This window comes from Monodon monoceros, unplaced genomic scaffold (assembly GCF_005190385.1).
Source record: "Monodon monoceros isolate NGI ecotype Baffin Bay Population unplaced genomic scaffold, NGI_Narwhal_1 Super_Scaffold_13, whole genome shotgun sequence".
NCBI classification, from domain to species: Eukaryota; Metazoa; Chordata; class Mammalia; order Artiodactyla; family Monodontidae; genus Monodon; species Monodon monoceros.
In genome coordinates this window covers 32,078,757-32,100,518 of record NW_021703769.1, presented here as the reverse complement: position 1 = coordinate 32,100,518, position 21,762 = coordinate 32,078,757, and the positions used below count along the sequence as shown (strand labels likewise).

At 38.3% G+C, this 21,762-nt stretch overlaps 1 protein-coding gene across 2 annotated transcripts in view; it reads right to left on the bottom strand.

Annotated features, from left to right (window-relative positions):
* MCM8 (minichromosome maintenance 8 homologous recombination repair factor) overlaps positions 1-21,694 on the bottom strand; it is a 39,119-nt gene extending 17,425 nt beyond the window's left edge. Inside the window, exons 1-10 of one of the 2 annotated variants that reach the window (XM_029222352.1) lie at positions 21,390-21,694; positions 18,201-18,404; positions 17,824-17,907; positions 15,723-15,805; positions 14,062-14,211; positions 12,101-12,204; positions 11,116-11,314; positions 7,683-7,768; positions 3,333-3,484; positions 2,893-3,088 (exon numbers count right to left, since the gene is read on the bottom strand). In XM_029222352.1, coding sequence (XP_029078185.1) covers positions 2,893-3,088; positions 3,333-3,484; positions 7,683-7,768; positions 11,116-11,314; positions 12,101-12,204; positions 14,062-14,211; positions 15,723-15,805; positions 17,824-17,907; positions 18,201-18,345 — 1,199 coding nt within the window. In that variant the 5' untranslated portion in view covers positions 18,346-18,404; positions 21,390-21,694. The remainder of the gene's footprint in view (positions 1-2,892; positions 3,089-3,332; positions 3,485-7,682; positions 7,769-11,115; positions 11,315-12,100; positions 12,205-14,061; positions 14,212-15,722; positions 15,806-17,823; positions 17,908-18,200; positions 18,405-21,389) is intronic. The other variant, XM_029222353.1, reaches the window with a different exon arrangement.
* Positions 21,695-21,762: the final 68 nt, after the last annotated feature.

Sequence of the window (21,762 nt, the reverse complement as noted above, 5' to 3'; positions counted from 1 at the left end):
GAAGAATGTTTTAAAAAGTGTGCCTGTGTAAGGGAGGCAGGACACTTGTAAAGCATTTATATTACTAGCCTTTAAAATGCATCATAGGGACCTCCCTAGCGGTCCAGTGGTTAAGACTCCGCGCTTCCAATGCAGGGGGCGAGGGTTCTATCCTTGGTCAGGTAACTAAGATCCCTCATGCCACATGGAGTGCCACAAAAAAAAAAAAAAAAAAAAAAGATCATAATCATGGTCTTCTACTTTAGGCTTTAGGATACCAAATTACATTCTATTTTACATGAATAGACATCTTTAGACCTGTGCAGCCAAGTCACTGAATGAAGGAGACTAAAGGGTGAACTGATTACATAATAAAGGGATAAAATTTCATTTTTTCAGTTCAAAGAATCAGAATAAATAAGGCCATATATGAATATATAAAGTATTACGTTGAATATAAAGAAGTAGTTCCCATTTATCAATTATATAAACAGGAACAAAAAGGACAGGGAGGAAGAGATATAATCAGTTAACTGTGAATCATTATCCCTGTTAATACATGTCAACACAGAAGTTGGTGCCCTGCCACTTCCCCTTGGCAATCATTGTTCAGAGTGCTCCTGCATGATCACTGCTGGCCTCTTACCAAGCACCTGCACCTGTCTGCCAAAGGGCTTTCTGTGGCTGCAGAAGCACCATCAGCAGGCAGGCTGGGCAGGCCAGAAGTGCTCGGGTGTCTAATATTCTCAGGAGCAGCCCCAAATCTAGGCCCTTAGATGGAAAAGTACTGAGGCTAGCTCTATAGTCAAGTGTCCCAGAGGCCTCAGAAGGATTAGCCTTTATTAAGCTTCCATTAAGGTACCATACACTAACTGCCCTCCCTTCTCTGTCTCACTTCCTCATTCTCCTCCCAGTATTTCTGGGGATCACCTCCAAAAGAAACTACATTTATGCAAATCATTGCTTCTGAAGGAACCTAAACTAAAACAGCCTTCTATTGTCTTCTCCATTCTCTTTTCATAGGCCTCAATTTGTTAATCTAGCAAGGGTTGACAACATTTTTTCCTAAAGGGCCAGAAAGTAAATAGTTTCAGTTTTACTGTCTGGGTCACAACTACCCAACTTTTGTCAAAGCCAACAATTTGTAAATAAATGGGTGGGGCTGTGCTCTAATAAAAACTTTATTTACCAAAACAAGCAGCCTGCCTAGTTTGCCAACCCCTGCAAGATTCACAAATGGAGGACCATGAAAAATTCAAGTTTTGATGTTGGAATCACAAACTTAGAACTAAAAGGTAAAAGCAAACTGTAGGAAGGAAACCCAGGTTTTTCATACTAACTTATCTTCCTTAAGTATGACAGAAGAAGGACCACTGCAAATGTTCATTTTTATTTATAACTGGTAAGAGGTACCAATCAAAGAGGTGTTTTGGTCCTCAACCAGGGTGTTCCTTGGCCACCTGCTACAGACCACTCACCACCCCAACATTTATCACCAGATCACATCGCCACCCTAGCTCAGAGCACCCTCTCTCCCAGGGTGGGTTTGGATGGCCATCTATTCAAAGGACATCTCTAAGGGTTTAAGGACAAAGAACTCCTGAGGAACTCTATACTTTTCCCAGCTTTCTAATTAACATATTAAAGGCAGAAAGAAAAACTGTTAAATTCTCCTAGAGCCCAAAGCCTAGGTGAAGAGAAAAGCGTGACAAGATCAATTTTTCTAATACAATGCACTTCAAAACCTCAGTTCTTTACCTCTGTTTGGTACAGCTACTATTCGGTCTCTCACATTTTCTCCTATTTCTTCAAAGTTATCCAAAAATTTGTCAAAATATTTCAAAATAACAGCACATTGTGTTAACTATGTTAAGTACATAATGAAATCTCATTTAGTCTTCAGAACAACATTCTGAGGCAGGTATTATTATTTCTACTTTAAGAAGATAAAAATGAAGGAGAAATTAACATGCCCCAGATCACATTGGAAGTGGCTGAAGCAAGATTCTAACTCAGGTTTATCTTCTAGAAAAGGCTCGTAATCACTAAAGCAAAAATGCCTCTACACTGCTTCTTCTCTACTGCAGGGCAATAACACGGAAATAAAAAAATATTATGAAATACTTATCAATAGTAAGTGACTTCGATGTGAATCTATTTCTTGCTTTTTAAAAGTAAACAAACAACCCCCTACATACAAGTAGTTGAAATGACTTTGTAATTCACTGTCCCATGACTCTTCAGTTGAGTAACCAGATTGTGTAATATAGTAAATTTTCCTTATTGTTTCAACTAGAGATCAGCAAACTTATCTGTAAAGGTACAAACACATAAATATCTGTGAGCCATTCTCTATTGCATCTACTCAACTCTGCCCCTGTAGCTCAAAAGCAGTCAGATACTATGTAAATGAACAAGTGTGGCTGTGTTCCAATAAAAGTTTACTTATGGATAGCAAAATTTGAACTTCATGTAGCTTTGTGTGTCATGAAATATTCTTTTAATTTTTTTCAGCTATGAAAAAATGTAAAAACCACTCAGCTTATGGGCTGTACAAAGATGGGTGATTAGCTGGATTATATCTCTTCCACTCTGTCCTTTTTGTTTGTTCCGATTTATACAATTGACAAATGTAAAATACTTCTTTATATTCAACATAATACTTCATATATGGCCTTATTTATTCTGATTCTTTGAATTGAACTGAAAAAATGAAATTTTATCCCTTCTTTAAATATTATGTACGCAGTTCACCCTTTAGTCTCCTTCTTTCAATGACTTGGCTGCACAGGTCTAAAGATGTCTAATGAATTGTAATTTGCAAACATTTTGACTAGTTTTCAGTTACTGGTAGCCAAGAGCACCCCCAACATGCACACAATAAAGTAAAACTTGAGATAACCTCATACATACTTGACAATGAGTTTAAACAGGTTTTCTTCAGATTGAATCTCCTGGATGGCATAAAGGTCCTTAAGTGAGAACTCCATCAATGTTCCATGCTTATACCCATCCTCAGAAGCCTTAGTTTTCTGTCCTTTGCTATTGCTAACAGAATTTGCTTCAATGTACAAAAGGAACATGCATTTGTCATTCTTATTTCGAGAACCTGTAAATTTCAAAGTATGATATACAATAATTGGTATTTTCATTTTCCCTACAAAGATTCAAGTAGACTGTAAAAGAAAGGCATGGTGAGCTATAAATAAACTTTTATTTTAGAGGAAAAGTTTCACCTATATAAGAATCAAGTTCTTTAAATTAATGGAAATTCAGAAGTATCTTAAAAAGGGAAAAGATGAATGCTGACAAACTACTGAGGGACAATTGAATTGAGGAAAGTTATACCACACCTTCCTCAGCATTTGAGACTTTGACAACTCCAGTGATAGTCACTGTGTCTCCTGGGACACAGCTATCCACAAGATCGTGAACAAGCTCACATTCTATTGTTCGTGGAATCCGACCTGCTTCTCGCTGATCATCAGACATCGACTCCTGGATTCTAAAAAGTTAAACAATTTTCAGTCAGTACATGTACTGACTTTGGGTTATTTGGTCAACATAGTAACTATTCCGGGTCCACATGATGCTGAGCTAGATAAAGGGCAGTTAGTTTAAAAAAAAAAGAAAAGGTTCAATGGTATATTTAAAACTACTTCAGCAATTTCCAATTAAAGATGGCAGAATGGCCACATGCATTTGCCTACCTTCCCTCTAAAGTGTCCACCAAAACAACAGTCACTAAAAGAGTGAAGAGAAGTTTTGGGGCATGCAGAGGTGCCATCATCAAATAAGAGATATTAATGAAATTTTATAAAACAGCAAATGGGAAAGTACTGATGGATAAAATAAAATGAATTCCAGAATACACACAGGAAAAATTTACAAGGGTACAAGAGAAGTGGGAGCCAATGTTCTCAGCCCTAGAGAGGCTTGTAAGTTGGAGGTGGCAGGAATGGCGAGTGGGAGCAGATGGCTGAAACAAAACAGGATAATCAACTGAAAGACAAGTCACAGAATAGCTGTTCAGAAATTATTTGGAAGGTGGGGGCATAGGTGGGTAGAAGAAGAAGGAGGGCATCCCAGGAAAGCCATCAGGCTTCCCCACCTGGCAAAAACCAGAGCACTGTTTTAAGGAAACAGAGCCATCTACTCTATGAGGGGAACTAAGGTGCCGAGAGATGATATCAGAGCTCCAGCATAAGCCTCCTCATTCTGGCATTTGAGGAGCCCAAGCCAAATTCAAAAACACATTCATAAAGCAAAATCTGGTCGTCAAAACCCTACCCTCTATCGAGGGATGAGGCTTTTTGAAGAAAAGCTCCTACCTAAAAAATAGCAAAGGAAACTTATCCTACCTACTCCAAATAATTTCTCATTCCTCATCAGATATTTGAGGATGAAATGGCAATAATTTAAGAAGGAGAAAAGCATTAAAAACAAAGAAAAAACTGCTTAAGAGTTTCTGAGAAAATGTTACCATCATAAAACAAGAATGAGCTGCTATGAAAAAGAAACTATTGGAAAACAAGTGTGAGATCAGAAAAATTAAAGATATGTATATAAAAATCAAACACTTATAGAAAGGATACAAGCAAAAGCCAAAGAAATCTAGAAAAGAGCATAAAGAAAACAAAGGGTGAAGGACAAACAATTGAATGGATACACCTGATAAGAAGCCCAAAGAGAGAAAATAGAAAATAGATATTCTAGAGTTGAAGACAACTCTAGAAGAAAAGGGCCAATCAGTATCAAGCAGGATGAAGACACAATTAGATAGACTCAGACATTTTCAGAACACCATGGATAAAAAGATTACGAAGAGTAGGAAAAGTGCTAAACGACAGTTATAGTCCAAATATGAAGCATATTAAAATATGGGCTAACTCAGTGGAGTATAAGAAAAGAATCCTTTTTGATTTTGATGCTTGGATCATTTTCCTTTAAGGGGCAAAAAACCCCAACAAAACAAAACAACCCAGTGACACAAATTACATTTCTTTCTCTTGGCATCTGATCACCTGACTTGATTCTCTGTTGAACAATATTTACGTTATCATAAAAATGTAAGTGCTGTTTGTTGGTTTCATTAGATATGACCTATGAATAAAACATGGAAGATAATTCTCATTAGAAAACAGAAGTAAACCTTGACAATTTAAAAGTAACATCATACTGAAAAAAGGTGGAAGAGGGAGAAGGGACAGCAGGTACCATGTCTCTAACATTCTCAGCTCACAGACTGGATAAGTAAAGTGAAGGAAGAGACATAAGAATGCTATCTAGAATTACGTATAAGGCAACAAGAAGTTGTGGGAACTGTGGCCTTCTATGCTGATTGAGTTTTTAAAAACATACACATTATTTTAAAACTTCTTAATTTAATCACTTAAATGATGAATGTAAGCACAAACCCTGCTCCATGGTTACCCACTACTTTCACCCTCAATGCATATTTAAACACTGGCGAACTGCAATGAGAAGTGTCAGAGTGACACAACATGCTAAGGTCACCTTGCTTTAAAAAAGTGTATTTTTTGGGACTTCCCTGGTGGTGCAGTGGTTAAGAATCCACCTGCCAATGCAGGGGACACGGGTTTGATCCCTGGTCTGGGAAGATCCCACGTGCCGTGGAGCAACTAAGCCTGTGCGCCACAACTACTGAGCCTGCGCTCTAGAGCCTGCGAGCCACAGCTACTGAAGCCCGCATGCCTAGAGCCTGTGCTCCACAACAAGACAAGCCACTGCAATAAGAAGCCGGCACACTGCAACAAAGAGTAGTCCCCACTCGCCAGAACTAGAGAAAGCCTGCACGCAGCAACAAAGACCCAAAGCAGCCAAAAAAAAAAGAAAAAAAGAAAGAAAAACAGTATATTTTTACACTTATTAAAAGAACACATATTTCTATGTGTCACCTTTGTAAAAATTTAAAAACACAGATAAACAGAAAGAAAAAAATAACAATTACTTTCATCTGACCTCCCAGACAGTATACTCTTAACATGTTTTTGTATTTACCAGTGGTTTTTTTTTTTTAATCAAGTCAGTATTGTACAGTAGAGAACATTCTGTGACCTGCTTTATCACTAAATTCATTGTAAACATTTCTGGATGTCTTTTCAAAACACTCTCCTACATCATCATAATTAGTGGCTACACAATAATTCATAGTATCCTTTTTATAATATTTTCTTCAGATGTTTAGGTTATTCTCCATTTTTGGTTATCGACACTGTGAAAACATACTTTCGGCAAGCTATTTCTGCACATATTGTGACTGTCTTCATCAGATGAACTTCTAGAACTGGGACTGCTGCAACTGTAAGGCTTCGATTCTGATATACACAATAAAGCTGCCACCTTGACTCATCCAAACATTTCAATGCACTAGTTGAGAAACAATAACTTAATTCCTTATGGCCATCCAAGCTAAGGCTCAGAAAAAATTGAAACTGAGTTTACTATATATGGCAGGAAGGAGGCCTTTCTTCTAGGGCAAAAAATCATTTTATATACCTATAGAGCAATAGAATAAAACAATTAATTATGTAAGCTAATATTGCATTAACAAAGTTTTACTATAACTAACTCATTTAAAATGAACCTGAGCAATACCTTACTTTTAAAAACTCAAGAAAAGGACTTAAATGTCCTCCTTTTCTCAATCATCTACCCCTAAGTTTGATTTCCTAATATTAGGAGATGATCATTCAAACCCAGTTAAAATATTTAAGCCTATTTTTAGTCTATTTTTACCTGAAAACAAAGAAATTTTGTTCAAATAATTAAATCACTCTGAATCTTCTATGCATGTACTGTGAACCTTATAGCACCTTTGAGGCCCTCACCACCCCCTTCAGTGGTGAAAGTGCTATAGACATGGGCTGGAAACCAGGCTCCCCCACATGATCATACTCAAAGAGTTTTAAACATTTCATCTTTTATAAAATGGAGTGTCTGTAAAGATCTCAGCATAGTGCACAGTTAATTACTGTATATATTGGTCTTGGTTTTTATAGGGCATTAGGAGGTCAAGCTAGGACAGGGCTTGGTAGAAATCTACTTCACTTTTCCCCTATGTTCTTAGTTTTTAAAGACCATTTGTTTCAGCCAAGTTTCCTGGATAGCACCCTGACTTCAAAACTACCCATTATTTTATATTTAGGGATGAGTTATGGGACTACAGCCAGAAAAAAATGGAATAAATTGTCAAAAATATACACACATAGAGAAAACTATCTGACTTTAAAAAAAAAAGTTTTTTTTAATCACCTATAGAAAATGCCTCATGGATATTGTGAACATAAAATGAAACGTATCTATTTCTAAGGGATTCTCTATTTTAAAACTTCAAACCAATATTATTTCTAGGATATCACATTATGGAATGAAACATACAGCTTTGCTTATATATACATCCAATTCAATGAGTCACATAAATGAGATATAAAATGATTTCTCAATAGCAAAAGGACATAATACTTGTACATTAAATCCTTTCTGGAATCTGATAGAAAACAAATCTCAAATAAAGACAATTATCACTCCAACACATAACTCTGCAGCAAGTAAACCTTTTATTATATACTTTATCACAATCTACAGAGAAGCATCAAAGTATAATACAGGAATACTGTAGATTTACTTGGCAGTATGAGGGCTCTAAAACCTGCCTTTTATTTAATAGTCTGATGGCTTACTTGATTGACTGCCAGTCCATCGTAACTGTGAGAGGAGAGCTTCGGAGTGCAGTAAATGACTTCCCTCGACATGCAGGCACAGGACACTGCAACAAGATTAATTCGCACTTAAATTTTGATATACTACAATCATATCTCAGGAAAATTCAAGTTAAAATGCTTCATTTAGTATTGGTTTAAAAGTTGGTCCCAGAATGGTATTAAAGTAAGATGAACTAAAAGCTGCAATGACTTTCTATTTTCTTCTGTATTGATTTTGTTTTTGAGGCACTTTTTCAGCTGGTCCCTCTTGATGACTGCTCTTATTCTTTCTGCTGTGGGTATGCAAGTCTCTTTACACACCTGTCACACCAAGCACTTATTCCTTCCTTTGTGCCTAAGTAGCCTCCCAATCCTTGACCATCTCCTTGTATCCAGTCCCACATACCCAGCTCCAATCCTCCCCTTTTCAAAAGCCTTTCCCGGGTCTTCTTTAATCCCCAATTCTCCTATCTAACCTCCTTTTGCACTGCTTGTATAGTATAATGTTTATTGTACCACACAGGCAGTCCTCAACATGTAAGTCAGTTGTGTTCAAGTTTTCGTAAGTCATTTGTTTGCTGTTTGTACCTCAAGATGCATTTATAAGTAGAGAGACTGTGGCAGACTGTGTTTTCCAAATACGGTTGTAATTGTATCACCCTTCAAACCTTTCTAGAACCTTGCCACTCCCCTATAAAGAGCTGGAGTCTAATTTCCCCCTCCTGGGATGTGGACAGGCTTGTGACTCACTTTGTAACCAACCGAATGTGACAGAAGTAATGCTGCCTGACCTCTGAGGCTGCCTCAAAAGAGGCAAAGCCATTTCTGCCAGTCAGCTGGGCCTCTGTCTCTTGAAGCTATTGGCAGTCATGTGAGCAGAATGAGTGTCCTGAGCTGCCATACTGTGGGCAAGAAGCCAAAACCAGACCACACAGAAAGACGACGTGGAAGAGAGATACTGGCCAGTGCCCAGTGAGTCCAGTCACTTGCTATTCCAGCTCCCTAAGAGACCAAGAGCCAGAAGTACCCAGCCAACCAGTCCTTCCAAACTCCTGACCCACAGACACCATATGAAATAATAAAATGATTGTTGTTATTTTGAGCCACTATGCTGTAGGGTGATTAGTTATGCAGCAATAGTGACTGGAACAGAGATCAGCTGGAACAACTGTCTTTCTGATCACTTTGATTCACTGAAGTTCAGACACGAGTAATGAAGTCAGCGTTACTACCTACTGTATTAGAGGGCATGGAAATACCCTGACAAAATAATGTTTACAGAAAATATCCAATTTAAATCAGGATTTAAATTCTGGCCTCTCCAGGGAATCCCCTGGAGGCCCAGTTGTTAAGACTGTGCTTTCACTGCTGAGGTCACAGGTTCAATCCCTGGTCGGGGAACTAAGATTCCACAAAATGAGCCAAAGGAAAAAAAAAAAAAAAAATCTGGCCTCTCTGACCTAAAAGCAGTCCTGAATCTTAAGCCCAAATAGTAGGTGACACCCATTTACCAACACCATTGATTATTCAGAACCAATAGCTGAATCTAACATACTCTGTTCTTCCTACAAGAGAAGGAAGCCTTAAGAATTTCAATCTGAGTAAAAATGTAATAAATGTTAAACTTATTAAAGTCTAAGGATGATAAAGGCAACTCTGGAAAAGAAGAATCGGTATGGCAAGTCTTCCTACCTTAACAAAAGTTTTAATAAGGTCAATGCAAATAGGATTGTGTAGACCTGGTACAGGACCAGTGAAATAAAACAGACTCACATGTCTACAGCAGCACAGTGTACTACAGATGATGTATTACACATCAGTAGAAACAGAGGGCTTAATTAATAAATGGCGACAACTGGCTTTCCACCTAAAAGAATAATATTAGATCCTTAGCTTTATGCCATTCACAAAATTAAATTTCAGATGGACAAAAGATCTAAATCGAAAAAACAAGACTTAAAAGAATTGAAAGAAAATGTAAGAGAGATGTTTATAACGAGTGAGTGAGGGAGGCCTTCTTAAGCCATGCAGAAAATGTAAAAGTCATAGGAAAAAGACTGATCAATTTAACCATGTCAAAATGTATTGATAAAACTCTAAAGCAAAAAATGTACCACAAAGTTAAAAGATAAACTAAAGACTGGGAGAAAATATCTATAATGTAAGAAATCAATGCTCAGTATCTAGAATTCATAAAGAACTCCTATCAATAGTATAAACAGAAAATTCAATAAAGAAACTGAATGGCCAATAAAGATGTGAAAAGATGCTCAAACATAACAGAAATCACAGAAATTCATATTAAAAATGAAATACCATTTTACACCCATCAGTCTGGCAAAAATTTAAAAACCTAACAATACCAAGTGTTAATGAAAATATGGGGAAATGGTAATCACTTAACACCACCAGCAGGGGTGTAAGTTGGGACCAACATTCTGGAAAGTACTTTGGCAACATCTAAAAATGTTAAAAATAAGCATAGCATATAACTGAGAAATTCCTCTGCTAAGGAGACATGTACAAGAATGTTCTCTGCAGCATTATTTGAAATTGTGAAAAACTGGAAACAGCACAATGTCTGCCAAGACTATGGATAAACAGTGGCTATTCATTTACTCCACACAATAAATGAAAGAATTAGATATGTATTAAGATAGGTAGAACTCCAAAATAACCAAATGAAAAAATGCTGTAATTTGCTACATTCAGTATATCATTTACGTAAACATAAACAAAACAAATCCTACATATATAGTCAAGTATGAAAATGCAGACTTGAGGAATACATGCTGATTTCAGAATAGTGGCTCTAGGGGTGGAACAAAGTTAATGGAACTGAGGAGGGAAACAAAGAGACTTTACCTTTATAACACTTAATATTTTTTGTAAAAAAATTAGCTAAATATTTGCCAACCCATAATGGTAGTACAAAGATATTAGTTACATTATTCTCTACACTTTTCTATAGTTTTTAAATTTATAGTTTTTAAAAAAAGTTAACAAAAAAGGAATGCATCACTTTCCAACAGCAGAATAAAGGAAAGAAAACAATATGTGTACCTATTAAGCCAGAATATAAAAATATGAACGGCAAGAATACAAATTAACTTCAGGATAATGACTGTCTCTGGGAATGGTACAAGCAAGGGGTAAAAAAGAGACAAAAGCTGTACCAGTAATGCTTTACCTTTTTCAAGATACAGCTGGAGCTGGCAAAATGTAAATTCTGAGTGGTGAGTAGAGGTGTTTTGTTTATTTTCTGTACCCTGAAGTATTTTATAATTTAAAAACTGAAAATAAACAATAAAAATAAGCTCTGTATTTAGAAACACTGGGAAATGTTTTCTGTAAATTGATTTGCCTTCTTTACCAAGATAAAGAAAGAAGTAGTTAAAGAACATGGTATAACCTTTGTGGGAAGATTATATTTTCCATCTGGAAGAGAAAAACTCTGAATTTCTCCACATGCAGCACAAAGAAAAGCCATCTTGGTACAGAGAGGCTTTATATTACTGACGCGAACCACTGTCCCTCTCAGAGCAACGTATTTTCCGTAGTAATTTGCTCGGACATTCTTGAGCTGTGTTAAGGGCTCATAGTTGTATACCCTAAAAACAAAAACAGGAACATATTTATCTATACATTTAAAATGAGCAGAAAGCTGAGGTTGTCTGCATTTTCACAAGTCCCTTTAAGAAACTATGGAATTCTCAAACCATATCATCCCCATATATATCAGGAATTTTACAAGTATTAAATCATTCTTAAAAATAAAAAAAGTTAAATCTTTACTTTTCCTCTTGTCTCATTGGCTGTTCTCTAGGGAAAAAGGAAAAAAATAATGCCAAAAGGAAAGTCTCAAATTCAGCAACTTCTGAGTCTCCAACTTCTTTTTCAAGAAAGTTAGGAAATGTCTTTTTTAAATTCTAAGGAAAAAAAAACAAAGAAACAACCTTGATGATTACCTTATTCATCTCTTCTAATGAGAATTTAAAATCTTATAATGCAATAAAAAGTTGAATTCAAGAAAAAATTCCATTTGTTCTCTGTGTTTAATAGAAATCTAATAATTTTAACAAAATTTAATCACACCACTTAGTGTATCACATGGATTATTAAATGTAAATAGCAGGGTCTTGATAAGCATACATCCAAAATCAATGCTTACAAAAATTTGCAGGTTCACAAATCAACTTATTTAGGCAGAAAAAGCTTATTTCTATCATGATCTCTTCAAATTCAGCAGGTTCACTTGGGTGTGATGACCAATGAGTTAGCAAGAAACTCATATACTTTTTACTGATTTCTTTGGCTTTATAAAATAAGGTTCTCACTCTTAAATAGTCTTTAATGCCTGTTTCTGAATAATACTTCAATACCAGCAAATTCCTCACCTTGTATGAATGTGTGGCACATTTACCATTGTCTCCCCATTTCTAGACAATCCTTCTTGGGCTTGTAACTCAGCTGCATGCCTTTCAAGATCCTTAGTTAACACCTAGACAAGACAGACATTTACTCAAAAGTTTGAAAACAAGATACCCTCTTGAAGCAGAACTCTTTTATAGAGAATATGAAGTTAAGAATATAAACAGTTCAGAAGAGCATATTAACAGAACTCTAACTGCCCTTTAAAATTATGATATTTAGGGCTTCCCTGGTGGTGCAGTGGTTGAGAGTTCGCCTGCCGATGCAGGGGGCGCAGGTTCGTGCCCCGGTCCGGGAAGATCCTACGTGCCACAGAGTGGCTGGGCCCGTGAGCAATAGCCGCTGAGCCTGTGCGTCCGGAGCCTGTGCTCCACAACGGGAGAGGCCACAACAGTGAGAGGCCCGCGTACCGTAAAAAAAAAAAAAAAAAATTCTGATATTTCATTATGATTATTTATTTTATAGTGGATTATGTTTTACCTGGGGTTCTGCTGTCCTTGGGCTGGAAAACTCCAGCATCCCTGTCTGCTACTTTCTGCCTCAACTAAACCTAGTATTAAAAGTCCTTACAGTAGCCCCCTAAAGATATTCTGGATGGATTCTGGAAAAAAAATATTTTCTACTTCTCCAAATTCAGTGATTAAGATAAAGAAAATAAAGATTACCTTTGAAATAACCAATATTTACTTCCTGGGCATTTGACATTAAGTAAAATAAATATTTAACATCTACTTGTGTACAAAGCAGTATGCTGCCAGTCTGAAAAAATGAGATGCAAATATGCAGCTATAATTGCTACCATAAAGATTTACAGACAAAAAAACCATGTGAGTTTTGAAAAGGGGTCATGAGAAAGGTTTCAGAGTGACAACTGAGTTAGGCCCAAGACATTTGGACATGTGAGGCAAGGGGCATTCTATGCCAAATGGACAGCACGTGTAAGAATCCTAGAGGGAGCTTAGTTTAGCTGGATGGCAGTGAATGAAGGGGAGCAGGGAGAGGAAGTTGAACCAGGTTATGGAAGGCTTTCAATGCCACACAAAGGGTTTGGATATCATGTGGCAGAAAAGAGTCACCACAGTTTCCAAGGACAAATCGTGTTTTACCACGTATGGCAACAGTTAAGGAAAGATAATGAAGTCTTATGACAGAGGCTGTAAGGATGGAAAAGAGGTGGATTTAAGAGATATTTTAGAAATAGAAGTGAAAGGATGTGGTAATTTAGACATGAAGAACTAATGAGAGGGACTTCCCTGGTGGCACAGTGGTTAAAAATCTACCTGCCAACGCAGGGGACGCAGGTTCAAGCCCTGGTCTGGGAAGATCCCACACGCCGCGGAGCAACTAAGCCTGTGCGCCACAACTACTGAATCTGCGCTCTAGAGCCTGTGAGCCACAAGTACTGAGCCCGTGCACCACAACTACTGAAGCCCTTGCGCCTAGAGCCTGTGCTCCGCAACAAGAGAAGCCACCGCAGAGAAGTTCACGCACCGCAACGAAGAGTAGCCCCTGCTCACCGCAACTAGAAGAAGCCCATGCGCAGAACAAAAGACCCAACACAGCCAAAAATAAATAAATAAATTAATTAATTTAAAAAAAGAACTAATGAGCAAGAGGAGTCTGAAGACAACAGCCAAGGTTCCCAGCCTTGGGTCACTAGCAGTGTATACATCTTTGCAACGAATCTTTTTAATGAACCCTCACCTGGATACCCTGACCTCCTCTGCTCTATGTCCAGTCCTCAGTACCACTTTAAGACCCACTCTAAACCCCACCACGCCTATGAAGTCTTCCTCTGACAGGATAGCAACCTTTCATTTCTAGCAAAGGTCTGTTGGTAAAAACTAAGAATCTTTTAGAGAAGGTACTGTGACTGTGAAATCTTCCTTTAAAATTTTGACAAAAGTCTCACAAAATCAACACTTACCTGATGTATTGCCAGACCCATGCAAGCCAGGGTTTTGTCAGGTGTATCCCTTAATTCATTTGCTATATTTGGTATCAATTTAGCTATTTCGTCATCTTTTGTCAGTTCTTTAAAATCCACCAAAATACTTCCCTTTCTTTCTATTTCATCCTACAAAATATTAAGGTATGAAAATAATGATTGCTTTTTTACCATATATGAGCATTCAATCACATACTTTGAGAAAGCATATAATGTTAATATAGTGATAATATCAGCTCATGCAACTCAATATTAAAAAAATACACCCAATCAAAAAATGGGCATAAGACCTAAATAGACATTTCTCCAAAGAAGACATACAGATGGGCAAGAAGCACGTGAAAAGCTGCTCAACATCACTAATTATTAGAGAAATGCAAATCAAAACTACAGTGAGGTATCACCTCACACCGGTTAGAATGGGCATCATCAGAAAATCTACAAACAACAAATGCTGGAGAGGCTGGGGAGAAAAGGGAACCCTCTTGCACTGTTGGTGGGAATGTAAATTGATACAGCCACTATGGAGAACAGTATGGAGGTTTCTTAAAAAATAAAAATAAAATTACCAGGGCTTCCCTGGTGGTGCAGTGGTTGAGAGTCCGCCTGCCAATGCAGGGGACGCGGGTTCGTGCCCCGGTCTGGGAAGATCCCACATGCCGCGGAGCAGCTAGGCCCGTGAGCCATGGCCACTGAGCCTGCGTGTCCAGAGCCTGTGCTCCGCAATGGGAGAGGCCACAGCAGTGAGAGGCCCATGTACCGCAAAAATAAATAAATAAATAAAATAGAATTACCATATGACCCAGCAATCCCACTACTGGGCATATACCCAGAGAAAACCATAATTCAAATAGACACATGCACCCCAATGTTCACTGCAGCACTATTTACAATAGCCAGGTCATGGAAGTAACCTAAATGCCCGTTGACAGATGAATGGATAAAGAAGATGTGGTACATATATACAATGGAATATTACTCAGCCATAAAAAGGAATGAAACTGGGTCATTTGTAGAGACATGGATGAATTTAGAGACTGTCATACAGAGTAAAGTAAGTCAGAAAGAGAAAAACAAATATCGTATATTAACGCATACATTTGAAACCCAGAAAAATGGTACAGATGAACCAGTTTGCAGGGCAGAAATAGAGACACGGGTGTAGAGAACAAACATATGGACACCAAGGGGGGAAGGTGGTGGGGGGGTGGGGGTGGGGGTGGGATGAATTGGGAGATTGGGATTGACATGTATACACTAATATGCATAAAATAGATAACTAATAAGAACCTGCTATATAAAAAATAAATAAAATTAAATTAAAAATATATATGGTGATAATAAGTACTATAAGTTTTGTGCCAAGCACAGTTCTAATATTTAAAATGTATTAACTTATTTATGTCTCTTAACAACCCTTTGTGGTAGGTATTAATAATACTCTCATACTCTAATGATAGACGAGAAAACACACAAAAGAAAGTAATTCACCAAAGTCCATATTGCTGGTAAGTGGGAAGCTAGCAGCTGGACCAAGGCAGTCCAGTGTCTATAATCACAATCACTAGCACCTCAAATACATTGTTCAATAAGATGACACATAAAGGTGGACTAGTAGCTTTGTTATGCAAGAACCTTACCTTATCGTATAAATCGATACGCCTTGCAAAAAAATTTTCAAATGCTTGAATCTTCTCAATAAAAGGAGAGCTGTCGCTGTAAACTAATCCAACAAATATGGCATCAGCACTAATAAAAATTACACATGTACAATCATATTTTTCATGAGACAGAAGAAATACTATATACATGGTAGATGACTTCTAATTGCTGTACATTCTGATTACATTTAGATTAAGAACTGGTATAGAATGTAAACATAAGATTCTAAAACAAGTTTAGGTCTGCATAATCTGAAAGGCAGATAGGAAGTGTCTCTCTCTAAAAGCACCAATATCTGAAAATCTTTACATTGAGCTGTGATACCTAGTAAGATCTACTAGTTCAAACAGCTTACATAATAAAGCGAAAACTTAAGCCGCATAGCACAGGGAGATCAGCTCCAAGCTCTGTGACCACCTAGAGGGGTGGGATAGGGAGGGTGGGAGGGAGACGCAAGAGGGAGGGGATATGGTGATATATGTATACGTATAGCTGATTCAGTTTGTTATACAGCAGAAACTAACACAACGTTGTAAAGCAACTATACTCCAACAAAGACGTTAAAAAATAAATAAATATGTTGAGGTTTAAAAAAATTTTTTTAAAGCCAAAGCTTAGCACACTAACTAAACTCTTATTTCTTTGCAAAGAATATCCTACTAGCCCAAATAGCCATTTGTCAAATCCCTTCCTGAGATCAGGAGAGGCAGACTACCACTCGGCTCTGGTCCCAAAACGGTAAAGTTATCTTCCACACTGTAAAGTTCTATAACATTTTTGAATTGGTCTCCCACAGAGAAACAGTACAATGAAGCAGTTCGGAAGTACAACTGGCCAAAGGCAACTAGTGAACTCCATTTTTAGGACCAGTCCAAAGATCACTTCTAGTATTCTCTAGTATTCTGAGCTAACTGCTAGGGAAATACTGTGGGTGTTGGTGGCTAATGTATCCTAAAGCAACAAAAGATACATCAACTATGAAACATAACATTTCTATATACCAGAGAAAAACAGACTCTCAACACAGCAAACATTTGTAAAGCACTTCATTCATTCACAAAATGAATAATGAGTGCCTGGTATGGGGCAAGATCCTTGCCCTTAAGCAGTACAGTCCAGTGGGTAAAAAAAACACAGATATACATAAACACAAAACCCATATCTCATAACAAGCATATGATACTATCAGAGCACAGGAAAGATGATTCTCCAAACCCATACAGACAGATGTATGATGTTAACTGATGTTCTGGATTACAAAAAGGAGATTCCTTAACTATGTTTCTACACAAACTGTGTTGGCTGTTGTCTCTTGATTCCAAGCCTATTCTTCTATTTTCAGCTTTGTGATTCTTTGATCAAGATCTGCACATGGAATTTCCCAGACTCCTGTAAGATTCTGACAATTAGAGGCAACTTTAGAGGCTGGCAGGTGGCAGGAAGGAAGGAATTTATTCTTGTTTCTAATTCTTTTCAGCATCTCTCCAGCTACAGAGGATAGCTACAGTTCTAGCCTCCAGCTCTAAGCACCAACCATGCCACTCTCCTGCCAGAATTACCAGCAGCAACCTGCTTAATTCGCCTCGGTGGTCTGAGCACAGCTCTGAAAGATATCCTTCAGAGGTCCAAGCACAGCTTTGTGGGGTGCCCCTCAAAGGTCAAAGCCACAGCTATGCTGTGGCTCCTCCTTTCAATTCTTAAGTTCTGACAACCTCAGCACTACTTATCTTTTGTTCCCTTAGGCATAAGGGTGGTTGTTGCTTTCCAAAGTTAACACTATCTGGGAGTTTACCTCAGTGTTCCCTTTTTGCTCTTTCAGTCTTCTATCTGTATACCCAATTCCCTGTATTAACTCCTCTTTCTGAAATACCTAGTGTGGTTTGTTTTTCTGACTTAGAGAAAAATGAAAAATTATGCTCTTGAAACATAAACATAATTCAATCGTTTGGGTGAACTAAGATTAAAGAAAAGGGGAGATATATATATATATAAGCCAAATGAGCAGTAGTATGAGATGTAGCATCCAAAAAATGTTAAAGAAAATAAGACTTATGGTACTTTTTGCACTTTTAACTCTACCTTCTGACAAATAAAGCTTCCAGCCTTTATATGGTATGAATTGATCCAACGTTGATTGTAGTAGCAAAGACTGTGGGGTTTGTTCTGAAAAAACAAAAGAAACAAAACCACAAAAACAGAATACTAGGTTAATAGAAGCAGAACATTTTTTTTCCTATTTGCTTCTCCTTACAACAATGAGACCCTGACATGTTATTAACAGAATATCTAAGTTACAGATTTCAGTAAGAATTTTGGATATTAACATCCAAATATTACCTTAAGGGTAATGTCAAATAAAAGACAGACAAATTTGAGTTAAACTGCTCTTCATGACAGGCATGAACAGATTCCTTCACGAAGGAAAAAAATATTGCACTACCGTTGGCCTCCCCTACCAGGATGTTTTCCTGTGGCTTTATTCAGGTCAGGTCTGTGCTTTAGTTCTCTCCATTTTCCTAAGAAGCTCCCACCACCTCTTCCTCTTTTCCAGCTTTGAAATCTTCCCCGTCCAAATCCTCTGCCTCTGTACTCTCCATTCATGTCTTTTAAAAGATAGAGATTAGGAAGTCCTCATCAAAACTGTAGGAGAAACAGTGCTCCTAAAAATGTATTAACATAGAAAATAAGAAAAATTAATATATATTCTAGTTTGAGACCAGCAATGTTGCACAGCATGGTACAAACCCCAAACACTCTGCAGTAATTCTTCTAATCCTCATCTCCTTTTAAGGCCTACCACAGATGTTTAACCAAGTATACTGAGTGCTTATGCCTTTTCTTATTTTTGTCATGGGATTTGTCATGGGATAAAAATAAGAAAAGGTATAAGAAAAGGTACCATACCTGTTTCCATGGAACTCTCACAATAGAAATGAAAATAAGACAGGTAATTAACTCTAAGATACCTCTGTAGTGTGGTGAGACTTATTACAGGGCAGCACTGTCTGAACATTATCCTGACCTGTGACATTAGGAATATATCATCATAGCTCCTTATATATAGACAATCCAGCTGTGCCATATCCACTTTTATCTGAGATACATGGATATCCTTTTTTTTAAATTAATTTATTTTTTTTATTTTGGCCACACTGCATGGCTTGTGGGATTTCAGTTTCCCGACCCAGGCCACGGCAGTGAAAGCACCAAATCCTAACAACTAGACCACCAGGGAACTCCCTGGATATTCTTACATAGGTATCTAAGACAGATCTTTCTGGGGAAGCACAGGAGTGGGACGGGTACATACATGTTTCAACCTTTCTTGTCCTGTAGGGGCCAAAATGGAAAAGAAGTTAATTTTCCAGATTTAGAACGACTGTGTTAAAACGACAATGAAAGCAAGATCATTTCTAGGCCAATACTGATAGATGGGTTATTTGCAATTTTTAGATAAATTTGTTGAAATGCAATAAAGTTTTTCTGAAAGCATATCCATATTTGTTAATATCATTTTGGGGGCTAATTATCCCTTCCTGCTTTTTTCTACTTTGTACGTGGTGAGATACTCATTTTAAAAAAAAATTTATTTTATTTTTTGCCACGCCGTGCGGCTTGCAGGATCTTAGTTCCCTGATCAGGGATCGAACCCGGGCCCACAGCAGTGAAAACGCTGAGTCCTAACCACTGGACCACCAGGGAATTCCCAAGACTCATTTTTATTAAACTCAAACCCATAAAGATAGTTCCTTGTTGAAAAGCAATAAATCAATACATAAGTGATCTTTAAAAATGGGTTTTAAGGGGCTTCCCTGGTAGCGCAGTGGTTGAGAGTCCGCCTGCCAATGCAGGGGACACGAGTTCGAGCCCTGGTCCAGGAAGATCCCACCTGCTGCGGAGCAACTAAGTCTGTGTGCCACAACTACTGAGCCTGCGCTCTGGAGCCCGCAAGCCACAACTACTGAGCCCATGCGCCACAAGTAGTGAAGCCCACGCGCCTAGAGCCTGTGCTCTACAAGAGAAGCCACCGCAATGAGAAGCCTGCACACCACAATGGTCGCTGCAACTAGAGAATGCCTGCACACTGCAACGAAGACCCAACACAGCCAAAAAAAGTTTTTAAATGGGTTTTAAAATAATTCATATAAGTAGAGCACAGGGCAGTGAAACCATACTGTATGATACTGAAATCATGCATCTGTCAAATCCCACGAAATTATACAACAAAAAGAGTGAATCCTAATGTAACTATGGATTTTAATAACAATGTATCAATTTGGGTCCATCAATTGCAACAAATGTATCACACTAATGCAATATGCTAATAATGGGGGAAATGGGGGTGGGGGAAGGGAAGAGGACCTATATGGGAACTCTGTACTTTCTGTGCAATTTTTACAACAATAGTTGTAAACCTACAACTATTCTAAAAAATAAAGTCTGCTGAAGAAAATAGTTTACTCGTACAACTCAATATCCAAAAAATGAACAGAGGACTTGAACAGGCATTTTTCCAAAGAAGACTTAGAGATGGCCAAGAGGCACATGAAAAGATGCTCAACATCGTTAATCATCAGAGAAATGCAAATCAAAACTGAGATATCACCTCACACCTGTCATAATGGCTATCGTCAAAAACACAACAAATAATAAATGTAGGGGAGGATGTGGAGAAAAGGGAACCCTAGTACACTGTTAGTGGGAATGCAAATTGGTGTAGCCAGTATGGAAAACAGTGTGGAGCTTCCTCAAGAAATTAAAAATAGGGACTTCCCTGGTGGTCCAGTGGTAAAGAACCTGCCTTCCAAGGCAGGGGACGCGGGTTCGATCCCTGGTCAGGGAACTAAGATTCCACATGGCGCAGGGCAACTAAGCCCCCACGCCACAACTACTGAGCTCACACACCTCAACTAGAGAGCCTGCATGCCACGAACTACACAGCCCACACGCTCTGGAACCCGCGCGCCACAACTGAAAAGAAGAGAAAACACGCACGCCACAACTAGAGAGAAGCCTGCGCACCACAACGAAGAGCGGTCGCATCGCAACTAAGACCCAACACAGCCCCCCCAAAAAAAATTTAAATGAAGTATAACCTATAAAAATTGAATCACTATGTTGTACACCTGTAACTAACATAACATTATAAATCAACTATACCTCAATAAAAGAAAATAGTTCATATCCTAAGAATAAAAATAAATAAGAATATATCCATAGACTGTAGTGCAATTCATTACAAGACAGCGTATCCTCATCTTTATTTAAAGCGATTTAAATTAGTAAATAAGTTAATAACAAGTTCATGTTATGGGCACTAACAGGGCTTTGGTAATCATCTAGACCACACCATACGTTAAGAAACTGAAGACCAGAGAAATTAAGCGAACTGATCAAGATCAAAGTTGTCTGTTGACAGTACTGAGCTCAAACTTCATCTCCACATTCCCAAGTTGAAGTGCTCCTTCGACAATGCTACGTGCCGTATCTTTTTCAAACGAGGTAATATGGTGAGAACAACTAGTAAAAATTCCAACATAAATGCAAGAGGTAGGACTGGAGAATGGGTAAACGCCACCCGTCGGGCTTCTATGCCTGGTTAAATACCTCACTTCATTTACGTCTCCTCAAGACTAAGTTCTTACTTGCAAAAGATGAAGGTCCCAAAACTCTCTTAGTTCATGGCTGGGCTGGTTCTCCCTTCCTCTCGGGGGGAAGCACGACGGGGCGGAGAGGAGACTCCGCGGTCCGAGCTCCTCAGGTGTCCCTGCCCAAGCCCCGCAGACTCTTCACCCTCAGCTCTCCTGACGTCCCCGCGCGGGATCGAAGCTCGTCTGTAGCAGCGGCTTGGGGACCTCAGCTTCTCCACCGAGGCCGCACAGCGGAGCCGGAAAATGTCTAGAGCACGGCGCCACAACAGCACGGCTAACCAAATCCCAGTTTTCCAAGTTCTTTTTTGGCGCTTCTGTGACGCAACTTCCGCCCGAAGCTGCGGCGAGACCGGAGGGGCGTGACGGA